The sequence below is a fragment of the Mchenga conophoros genome, linkage group LG11, assembly GCF_057382185.1.
Source record: "Mchenga conophoros isolate Kocher_MC1m ecotype Shallow Benthic linkage group LG11, M_conophoros_male_GT1.1, whole genome shotgun sequence".
Taxonomy (NCBI): Eukaryota; Metazoa; Chordata; class Actinopteri; order Cichliformes; family Cichlidae; genus Mchenga; species Mchenga conophoros.
In genome coordinates, this window is record NC_140536.1 from 28,533,949 (window position 1) to 28,546,398 (window position 12,450).

At 39.6% G+C, this 12,450-nt stretch overlaps 1 protein-coding gene across 1 annotated transcript; it reads left to right on the top strand.

Moving 5' to 3' along the window:
* The first annotated feature begins 4,239 nt into the window (after positions 1–4,239).
* On the top strand, positions 4,240–11,444 carry LOC146564430 (G protein-coupled receptor 20-like). Its single transcript, XM_085292231.1, has 7 exons — positions 4,240–4,641; positions 7,704–7,981; positions 8,094–8,360; positions 8,450–8,694; positions 9,249–9,333; positions 10,688–10,813; positions 10,980–11,444. The coding sequence occupies exons 2-7, from the start codon at positions 7,784–7,786 to the stop codon at positions 11,163–11,165; spliced, it is 1,107 nt and encodes a 368-aa protein (XP_085148357.1). The 5' UTR covers positions 4,240–4,641; positions 7,704–7,783; the 3' UTR covers positions 11,166–11,444.
* Positions 11,445–12,450: the final 1,006 nt, after the last annotated feature.

Sequence of the window (12,450 nt, forward strand, 5' to 3'; positions counted from 1 at the left end):
CTTTGGGGCTGTCGCCGAGCAACACGGACTTTCAACTCCCGCCACAGATTTTCTATGGGGTTGAGGTCTGGAGACTGGCTAGGCCACTCCAGGACTTTCAAATGCTTCTTACGGAGACACTCCTTTGTTGCCCGGGCGGTGTGTTTTGGATCATTGTCATGTTGGAAGACCCAGCCTCGTTTCATCTTCAAAGTTCTCACTGATGGAAGGAGGTTTTGGCTCAAAATCTCACGATACATGGCCCCATTCATTCTGTCCTTAACACGGATCAGTCGTCCTGTCCCCTTGGCAGAAAAACAGCCCCATAGCATGATGTTTCCACCCCCATGCTTCACAGTAGGTATGGTGTTCTTGGGATGCAACTCAGTATTCTTCTTCCTCCAAACACGACGAGTTGAGTTTATACCAAAAAGTTCTACTTTGGTTTCATCTGACCACATGACATTCTCCCAATCCTCTGCTGTATCATCCATGTGCTCTCTGGCAAACTTCAGACGGGCCTGGACATGCACTGGCTTCAGCAGCGGAACACGTCTGGCACTGCGGGATTTGATTCCCTGCCGTTGTAGTGTGTTACTGATGGTGACCTTTGTTACTTTGGTCCCAGCTCTCTGCAGGTCATTCACCAGGTCCCCCCGTGTGGTTCTGGGATCTTTGCTCACCGTTCTCATGATCATTTTGACCCCACGGGATGAGATCTTGCGTGGAGCCCCAGATCGAGGGAGATTATCAGTGGTCTTGTATGTCTTCCATTTTCTGATGATTGCTCCCACAGTTGATTTTTTTCACACCAAGCTGCTTGCCTATTGTAGATTCACTCTTCCCAGTCTGGTGCAGGTCTACAATACTTTTCCTGGTGTCCTTCAAAAGCTCTTTGGTCTTGGCCATGGCGGAGTTTGGAGTCTGACTGTTTGAGGCTGTGGACAGGTGTCTTTTATACAGATGATGAGTTCAAACAGGTGCCATTCATACAGGTAACGAGTGGGGGACAGAAAAGCTTCTTACAGAAGACGTTACAGGTCTGTGAGAGCCAGAGATTTTCCTTGTTTGAGGTGACCAAATACTTATTTTCCACCCTAATTTACGAATAAATTCTTTACAAATCCTACCATGTGAATTCATGGATTTTTTTTTCACATTCTGTCTCTCACAGTTGAAGTGTACCTCTGGTGCAAATTACTGACCTCTGTCATCATTTTAGGTGGGGGAACTTGCACAATCGGTGGCTCACTAAATACTTTTTTGCCCCACTGTATCTAATGGCTCACATGGCTCACGAGTTGGGAGTTCGTCTTGTAATCGGAAGGTTGCCGGTTCGAGCCCCGGCTTGGACAGTCTTGGTCATTGTGTCCTTGGGTAAGACACTTCACCCGTTGCCTACTGGTGGTGGTCAGAGGGCCCGGTGGCGCCAGTGTCCAGCAGCCTCGCCTCGCCCAGGCTGTGGCTACAATGTAGCTTGCCATCACCAGTGTGTGAATGGCTTTTGGGGTCCTTAGGGACTATACAAATACAGGCCATTTCCCATAATTGCCACTGTATAAGATCACACTGCTGATAAAAGTTACTCTATTAAAGGATTACTTTTTTCTCAAACTACCACCCTACCGAGACTTCACCATTCAGAGAATCATACCTCAAAGAACATTGAGGAAAAAGACAACTACTGCAGTTTCCTTCCAGCTTTCTCCTAAGCACTCCTTTCACCCCTTAACAGTGTTCGATGTACAGCAGTGCATAGTAATTTTACACCTGTATGTACCGCCAGTGGCTCCTGTCATTAAATTCAAGACCCTGTTGTCTGAGGCTCTGAAGTAATCAAATATTAATACCTCCAGGCAGTGGTATAAATCTGTAATCAAGATGATGATGATGATGTCTGTGACACTCACCACTTAGCTCTTCTTTCAGCTCCTTTATCAAGATTAGAACGATCGTGTGATGCATTCAGAAAAGCAAATTTACTTCCATCCTTGGATGATGGGTTAATGCTTCACTTCACCTGCATCCCAAATTACAGTGAGAGTCATATACATCATGTATTTTCCAAAATAACCTCAAATCTTACTCTCCTATTTCTTTTACCAGTTTATTTTTAATGGTTACTATTTAATGTGTGTTTGGATGATAGCAAGGTAAAAGCAGAAACTGCAAAGATATAATAATACATCCAGACACAGTCATTAATACTCATACACTTCAATCTTTAGTCACAGACATTTACCAAACCAGGGTTTAAGGACTGATAGTCATGATGATCAGGCTCACTGCCTACCTGGCTAAATATTCAGTGTAAGACAGTGAGAGTTTATTTTAGTTTTTTATTTTATCCAAGGGCACAAAACCAGATCACATTCTCACTTTCTCTCCATGTGCTAGTAGATTAGTCATCCATAGGTGTGAGGACAGGGCTGTGAACCTGCATTTTGTCAGGTTGACAGAGAGTTAAACATGAAGTCTGGGACAAATCATAAAGTTTCTCAAGTGTGACATTTGGTTAAACAATCATCACGGGTGATTAGACTGTAGATAAGACAGGGGACTTTGGATATGTGAGGCAATCCCTGCAAAACAAAAATAAACAGGTATAATTTTTTCTTTAAGGACTTGGTAGGAAATTGTACAAGGCTAGTTTGGTTCCTGTCTTTAAGGATATTATTGTTTCTGTAGAGACTCCACAAGTAAGTTCACGTTTTCCTCTTGTGCTTGTTGTCATGAGGGATACATGTAGTTGTTTACAGAATAATTTAAAAAATCTCCTCATTCCCGTTAAACAAGGAAGGCAGGAGACTTTACTTTTTTGCTGCAGATGGCTGCACCAATGTAAGAAATGCAAAAAATGTCAACATCTGTTACGAATCATCGGTGTTCAGAATGATATAAACCACACCTTCCAGATCCTCTTACCCACAGATTGATGCACCATCTCTATAACAGCCTTCATTCACAAAGACATTATATACTGTAACGGTCTGTCTTCTGTTTACCCACATGTGCAGACATATATATTTACTCCATGTTTTTCTCTGAGTATTTCTCTAAAATGTTCCCGTGCCCTTGCTCCATGCACTTCTTTCCATTCTGTTCTTACCCTGCTCGTTCTAACAGGTTGATCCATGGCGCTTCTCTTGGCATCCGTTATTCCGGATCTTTTCTAGCTAGCCTGACAAGTTATGAGTGATGATGATTCTCCTGCCAGGAAACCAGGAGACCTAAACCTGTCCCATTCTGCAAGACTGATGGATGCTTGAACCAGGACTAGTTATCAAGAGACAGCCCGAGTTTTACATTTGAATCTGATTTTTAGTCAGACCAGTGTATTTACTTCCTGTATTTAGGTTATGGATAAAAAATATAAGATATGCTAAATGCTGCACATTACAGGAGACATGATGACAATAATTAAGCATCCATCAATTTGAGTACATTACATTACATGAGTTTTTCAAAGTTTGTAATGTAATTGTTGCTTGTAAATACATTTAAAGCAATCTAATCATGTCTTTATACATTTATCAACACATTTAAGAAATGTCTACAAAATACAGTAGATGTGTCTAACACACACATGTGCGTGTGCATATCCACACAAATTTTCACACATTTTTAAAAAATCCAGTGAAGAAAAACAGCAAACAATATTTAGCCTCTAATTTTCCTTCATACAAGTTCACCAATATTTTTTTATTTCGATTGTAGTAAAGTGCAGATGAGCCAAATTTATATGTATCTTACACTATGTCTCTTTGCATGCCCTTAGTTCATTTTTCTGAAACATCTGCCTTTCCTGATTGGCCACTCAGCTCAAACAAAGGGTTTGAACAGCAGATGTATGTAACTCTTGTGCTTGAGAGGACTATGTTAAAGATACTCCTTCTGTTTGACATCATGGAGAGCCAAGTCTGAAGCCTGAGCTTTTGGTTCACAGGAATTACTTCAAACACTGACTAAGCTTTTGAAACTTTGGCCATGTTTGATATAAGAATCCATCACTGCGCACTCTGTTTATATGAAAGAAAGTCACAAAATCAGAAAGAAAAACCCCTAGAAAATGCACAACATTTGTTACAGAATATGTTTTATGTGTGCATGCTTGTGCTTTACACTGGTGTGTGTGTGCATAGTGTATATGGGCACATGCATGTTCCCGGGAATGTAAACACATTTTAAGACTTCCTGTCCGGGGATGAAACTGAAGAGAGCTTTAGAGAGTGAGGGAGGAAGGTATTAAGCCCGAGCCGCTGAATGAAGAGAGAGACTAAAAATGATGGAAAAAGAAGGAGAAATGGGAAAAGAGAAAAATAAGAACACACTGACACAGGTGAGATTTACAAACACAGATGGAGAGGCCAATAGACAGGAGGGTGTTTGAAAAATTTGGAGATATTCAGAATGGGCAAGTACATCTCGTTCACAGATTTACGCACAAAACAGAAATGGAATTCTACCTGATGATGAACTGCTTAACGCAGAAAGACGACTTCCAGAAACGGGGATGAAGATACAAAGTTGCAAAGGTCACTGAAAGCTGAAGTATCCTTGGACAACGATGAAGGAATTTTGGATTAGGATTTAAAGACACCCCAGTTTCATCATAGTTGACTTCAGAGTTACTCATTTGACTGATCTCCTTTTTCTCAGCAGGTATGTCATATAAAATTTCTATTTTATTAAAAAATTGAAAACTTAATGAAGTGTTTCACCAAGTTAGATTTTTGTGAACTGTTTCTTAATCAGGGTGTGCTGAAACACCAACGGCAAGCTTTTAGTCCAATCGCGAGTACATATGTCTCTAAAATCAGAGTTGTCTTGAAGGGTTTAAGTAAAACTAGGAAAAAACATAATATATCACTGTCACACTCCATAATTTTGCCTTATTTGTTTTCTTGAATGCTGTCTTTTAGATGATCAGTAGCACACACACACACAAACACACACACATAAAGCCAGACTCCCACGCTGCTAGGATTTATTTGCACAGTGTTATTTTGGATCTTCCTCTGAGCCCTCTCTTTTCCTCCCAGTATCATTTTACAGTTATTGCATCATGACTGTCTTTGATTTCGGAAGAAGAGGAGCAACAATAAAATGGAAACAGCGATGCATTAGATTACATCTGGGTTGCCAAATGTTGCGGTATTACAGTACAGTTACACTAGGCAGTATTTACAGTTTATAGCAGATAGAGAGTGCGAGCCCTACTGTAAATTTTATTTTAAATTAATAGCATTTTAATTTTCCTATCATAAATCTTTACTTGATGGCCCATGATGGCAATAGAAGAACAAACATGAGCTCGTCGTGCTGTTAGGGTTGCCTAAGGATTCCAATCATGTTATAGCTGTATCACATGTATTAACTCTTACATGCTTTATTTGACATTTGACATCAGTAAAAATATCCTAAATGTCATTCGTTTAGCCTGAAAAGTGATGACTTGAGAGGGTCAGTCAATTTATACGATTGCAGGTGCTACTAGATTTTGTACATTGAGGCTGTTTCAGGTTAATTTTGAGCCGCGTCTGTTGAGATGCATTCTAGATCCACTCGTGTGAGTCAAATCACAGAAAATTGTGGATTTAGGGAATCTTGAAACTATGTGTGTATTTTCTATGGGATAGTGGTGACAGAGTTCGAGGGTGACCTTAACACTGTGTTCCCACCACAGCTGCCCAGGTTCCCACAGAGGTAGGCACTTGCTGGTCTGGAAATAGTAAAAACAAACAAACATAGAAGTGATCATATGTATAATGCACATAAAGAACAGAGGTCAGATGGTGCCTTGATACAGACACAAGATGTGCAAGAGCGAGAAGCAACAATGTAACTAAATAATCTAAAAATGAAGACAGTAGAATCCCTGTATTCTGAACTTCTGAGATTAAATTAGGTGACAGCTAAATTAGATTAAAATAAAACTCAGAAGAGGAATAGGGAGTGGGTAGATCAGTGCTAGGTGATATCTTATTGCTGTTTTGGATACACAGACTAGTTTGCAGTTATACAATAAGCAGTAGACATGATGTTTAATGGTTATAATGTATAATAAATCCCAGTTCCAGCGTGATCTCGCCATTTTTACTTTCAATAAAATATATTTAAACAATTATAGCTGCAATGTTTTTATTATTTAGATTAAACAGGGCATGATGTTGTGTGATAGTAGAGGTTTTTTTTACAAAACCCAAAAATATACACTTTCTCATGCTCTGTGAAATATTATTTAATTTAATATTGTCTCATAGGCTATTTATAAAGTTTAAAGCATTTCATTTGGATCCTGTGAAGACACGGTTTATGAACAGTGTGTAAGGGCAAACTAAATGCAACTGGCTGTAGTTACGGGTGTCACAGGAAAATGTCTGACTACATTTCTAAGAGTGAAATCTAAGTGGAAAAACTTTAACAAACTGAAAAGAAAAATTCTCAAAGAATGTTTGGGAACAGTTTTTAAGTAACTCTTAAATGCACAAGTTATTAGAAATAAAGAAGAAATGACAACAGGGCTAACTTTTTTGCCATTCTGCTGAAACTTACACATAGTTCATGGGTTGCTTAGGATGAATAACATTCATATTTGTGCATATATCATAAAAGAGAGAGAAAGAAGCAAGTGCCTAAATAAAAACTTTCCTCAGAGTGCTCCACTATAACGCTTGTAAGCACTGTTAATAATGATGAACTAGGTCAAATAAGCTGACTAATATCAGAGGGTGTCACTGTGAAAACACTCATTTATTTCCTTCAGTGCTCTTAATGTTGTGTGGCTAGACTGCTCCGGTTCATGTAGATGAATCACATTATTCATGCCTCACCCTCAGTTGAGCATGTTATTCCCATTAGCATGAATAGACTACATTTTTCATCAGCCGGATGATTATTTTGCTAAGAGATTTGTTGTAAGCAAGGAGCACAAAACACAAACTCCGGGCATCACATACACTGGGCTTCTTAAACCTTCCCAGTGTGGCACTCACAGGAATAATTAAACTGCATTTGTCATGGAAGACAAAGGATGCAGGAGTGAAATCCAGCTCATTTATGCGAAACATCACGCGACTTTGGCCTTTTTTAGTGCTTTAAATGCCAGTAGATTCTCCATGAGATTGATTCTGTAACCTAAGCTTTTGTGAGCTATTTAAATGGAAAAGAAAACAAATGATCTATCTCTTTTTTATTATGATTAAATGAAAAGGTCCCTGGATGTCCAGAGTAATGACATGTTGTTTCTGTACTTTGTGAGAGGGTTATATCTTGGCCAATAAGAGCAAAAGTATTTATTTTTTATTTGTAATAATAGCTGGAATGAGAATTAATCCTAGCCCCTCAGGGAGTATTGCTGTAGTGATAAATAAATATAGTTACATTATAAATATATGGGTTCAACAAGCCAGATATTGGTTTAAAATAGCCATGCCAGTGTATCTGTGACAACAGCAACAGCCAGTATGAGGTCAGAGACAGAGAGAGTGAGCATCAGAGAAAAGGAGGACAGTGTGTGTCCCTATGTTTCTCTGTAGATGCTGAAGTCAAACATAGAAAAGAGGAAGTAACATAGTACAGCAAGGCAGGCCTTTAGAGATGATGTAACTGTAAAACTGCAGTTTTCTGTTTAAACATGAAAACTAATGCAACTAATGCGTGGATCTGTCAGTAAATGTGGTGTATATATCTCTCTATAAAACTTGTATTATTCTCTCTGACAGTTTCCACTTTATCATCCGTGTCATCCTCACAATCCTCATCAGCATCATTAAGGCGGCTTATCACCTCATCGCACATCATCATGATGATGAACATTAATGGTACAGAGTCCTGGCTTTTCATCAACACTTCCTTTAATACACCTCAAATATCGGGTCCAGCAAACACAAGTGGTATGGAAAGATATCTTCAAAGACTGGCACATTTAGATGAGGGGCTCTACAATGACTTCTATGGCCTTTGGATTGCACTGGTGGTCATAAACTCCCTTATTTTCCTGGTAAGGTGTTTTGACGAAGGCTTTTTAATGTTGCACATAATTTCTATGTTGAAATTTAGTACCTCTTACTAATTTTCCTCGCATCTATCTTTTAACTCTTTTGGTTTTTCAGGTGGGCATGGTGCTCAACATAGTTGCACTTTATGTTTTCTGTTTCCGCACCAAGCAAAAGACCACCTCAGTCATCTACACCATCAACCTGGCCGTGAGTGACCTCTTGGTGAATCTCTCTCTACCGACTCGCATCCTGCTCTACTACAGTGGAGGAGCTTGTATCACCTGCTCATATCTGCACATCTTCAGCTACTTTGTCAACATGTACTGCAGTATCCTGTTTCTAACCTGCATATGCGTCGACCGGTACCTTGCCATTGTGCAGGTGAGTGTCGTCTGTAGCTTGGTTACACAGTCGTGCTTTTGAAAATGCTAGACACTTACAAGGCTGCACATTCTGCTCTGTCTTTGTAGGCTGAAGCCTCTCGTCGCTGGAGGAACTCCAGTGTGGCCAAATGTGTTTGCATTTCTGTATGGCTGTTTGCCATTGTGGTTACCTACTCCTTTCTTTCCACCGCTTTTCAGCACACAGGCTGCTGTCTCTCAAAGCTCCTCTTTCTCACCATCACTGAGTTCTTTCTACCACTTGTCATCATTGTGGTCTTCACTTTGCGCATTATGTGGGCCTTAACAGACCGTCGTCTGATGCAACAGAGCAGGTAGGTAGAACTAATATTACACTGACAGATGGCGGGAAAGAAAACTAAAGTTGTTTTTCTTGTATTGAAGAAAATAAAGTGCATCCACAAAATATTCAGAGGAAATCACACACTGGCTCTGAATACTTATATACATGTTATGTTTTTGTTTTTTGTTTTAAATTTGCAAGAATTTCAAGCAAACCTTTTTCACATTGTCATTATGGGGCATTGTGTGCAGAATCTCGAGTGAAATGTAAATAAATCGATTTTGGAATAAGGTTGTAACATGACAAAATGTGGAACAAGTGAAGCGCTCTGAATACTTTTAGGATGCACTGCATTAACTGTTTACATGGATTCTCTCCAGTTATTCCAGCTTCACCGTACAGTCCTAAGATGTGCAGGGGGTTTGTTAAATGTTGATTCTGAACTGAAATTGGGTTTGAATGTGAGCCTCTTTGTTCCATGTGTGTATGTGAGCCGTCTGTCTGTCTTTGACTCACTGACACATAGGATAGTTTATATCCCATAAAAATATGCAGATAATGGTATCTTTAACTTTATTTTCTCAGGGATAGGAGAAGGAAAGCTGTCCAGCTGTTGACAACTGTGCTGATCATCTTCACAGTCTGTTTCACACCCTTTCATGTTAGACAGGTGAGCAACAAGTATTTGAACAAGTAAAAGGCCAAGTAGTATTAATGATTGTATTCTCCCTTATGAAACTGTGGATGCTTTCAACTTTATCCTCTAAAAGGATTACAAATGAACAAATGTGAGGCAGAAAACCAGCCTTTGCTTGAACTGCTCATAAATTATGTCCATGCTTGGGTGAACCTTGACCCTGCATTGTGGGTCACCGGTAGGTTCAGGACAATTTTGATTAGACAATATTACCAGGTGATAAAGCAACAAAAGAAAAATCTATATATATATAACATAAATATATAGACAAAAATACATGTACAATATTTCAAACCAATATTGACATGTATTAAAAAGACAGAAAGTTTATGTATACACACACATACAGTATACACACAGTACACAGTCCTCCATTTTCAGCAGCTCAAATATAATTGGACAACTTCCTGATAAATAATTTTATGGTCAGATGAAGCCTGTTTCCTCACTAACACTCTCCAGGAGGTTCATGTATCATTGTCAGAGTCTGCAATCAATGTAAACACAAAGGGTTTACAGCAAGGTGCAAATCCACTGGTTAAACTTAAGGACAAGAAGGGCAGATTAGACTTTGTCAGAAACCATCTAAAAGAGCCTGAACAGTGCAGGAAAAGATTATTTGGACAGATGACACAAAGATTAACTTGTACCTGAATTGTGGGAAGAGAAAAGTATGGAGAAGCAAAGAAAAAGCTCATGATCCAAAGCATACCACGTTATACGTCAAACATGGTTGGAGCCAGTGATATCGCATGGGCATGTATGGCTGCCAGTATAACAGGGTCATTAGTATTTATTGATGATGCAACTGCTAACAGAAGCAGCACCAAACACTTCATGGTGACAAAAACCTTACTGCAGAAGCAACCAGAGCGTTTCCCAAGACAAAGAAATCGGACAATGTTCAATGCCCAAGTCAGTCAACCCAGTAGAGCAGGCTTTTCAGTTACCAAAGACAAAACTGAATTCAGAAAGATCCACAAACAGACAGCTACTGAAGATGACTGCAGTAAAGTCCTGGCAGAGGAGAAAACTGAGCATTTGGATATAAATGGCTTCTAGATTTCAGGCAGTCATTGACTGCAAAGTTAACATAAAATACTAAACTAAAATACAATAGAATGTTATTTTAAAAAAGCTGAATACAAAAGTAGGGAAAATAGTAAGGATCTCAAAGTTATAATTTTAATAAAATACAACAAAGATAAAAACAGTAAACAGTGAAACACAATAAACATATTAATGAAATGAACGTTTTTGTTTGACTTAATGAGAAAAATGTATTTGCTTTTATGGGAACATTTGGCATTGCCTGTTTGTGCTGCAGGTGGTGGTATACTTCTACCCTGACATGCCTCACCATGTGATAGTGTACCATCTAACTGTCACCCTCAGCAGTTTGAATAGCTGTATGGATCCTGTTGTCTACTGTTTTGTTACAAATAATTTCCAGGTAAGACTGAAGCACTTTTCCTATTCTCTTCCTCCACGTTCTTTAACTTAACTTGACATTTTTCTTCTTTTCTCCACATCCACCTGTCCCTTCAGGTGTGATATGCCCATCATCATTTTTTTACTCATTGATTCTCCAAATAATTTACTTCTCCTGCTGTCTCCAGGCCACTATGAGACATCTTTTCCGCCGCGCAGAGCCCAAGCAGACCAGTGGTGACATTGTCAGTATGCAGCACAGCTCTAAAGCCTCAGCAGGGACGGACAACGCCATGACTAATAATGTTATATTGATGACCAAGATTCTCAGATCACTGCAGAGCAGCAACACAGGAAAGGACCGCACACTGTAAAATATTTTACAAAGGGTGCATAAAACTATAAGTTATAGGGATGGCACAGTTAAAGTTCTGAGTTCTGCAACTTGCTGACCAGCAGAACTCAACACAGACACTCAGTGCTGCCATTGTTTTTTTCAATGATGAGCGCCAACACAATAACATGCAGATATTCACATGTATATGATATTCACACCAAGAAACATTGCCATCACTCTGGACTGACTTTTCATTTGTCAATGTCTATAGACACTTGGTCAATTTAGCCAACTGCCCTCTGGATATTATTAGAAACTACACAAGAAAATGTCTCAATAAAATGGTAAATATTCCAGTGTTGTCTGTTTTCCTTTTATATCTGCCATTCAATTTGGCAGAAATAAGATGCATATTCATCAGTGGCACGGTGTCACTCTTACAGAAAGGTGAGACTCTTTAACAAGACGAACTGGACCAGATTAAAACAGTGTGCTCGCAGCCTCTTGCTGGACTCTTCCTGGCTGAAAAATTGTAAAATGTTATTCTTTCTATAGTTTTCATTTAAATACACTGCTAAACAAAATGTGTTTGGCCTCTGACATTTTTCCCTCCTTATCTTTTCTGGCTGGTTTTTTTTTTCATCAGTTTTGCATGTGACTAGACTCAGTGTCATTGCTGGTAGCATACGACAATACCTGGACCCTACAGAGGTTGCACGGGTAGTCCAATCCTCCAGGATGCCAGAAGGTTTGCTGTGTCTTCCAGCAGAGACTCAAGAGCATGGAGTAGATTCTAGGAGACAGACAGTTACGTTAGAAGAGCTGGAAAGTGTTTTAAAAAGTATTTAACCCATCAGCAGAACTGGTATCTGCTCCTTTGTGCAAAAAGCAGATATCAGGAAGAAGACTGCCAGAGCCCTACAAAATGACCACTAGCAGGCGTCCAGTATGAATGTCTCTGACCAATCATTCACAGACAAACTTAATGAGGGTAGCTTTACTCAGTGGGCCCTGTGCTTACTGTCAGGACATTGGAGCCTAATTGATGTTTACTGTATAATATCAAAATTTGCCACTGCGGCCCTGAACTTTTCGTGCAGGGTCACCTTGAGGATTAACCCTGAGGCATGAAAGGTTCTCGAAAAGCCATGGAGAACGTTATACTGGCTTTAACATTGTTCAGCACGACTGGTTTGGGGATGGGTCAGGGATGAAAAGGCTTATGGAGGGATGCACAGACCTCTACAGGCTAGGTTACCCACCCTGACTGATATTTGGTATCAAAATGAAATCTTACGCTCACCTGACTTAAATTCAATGGA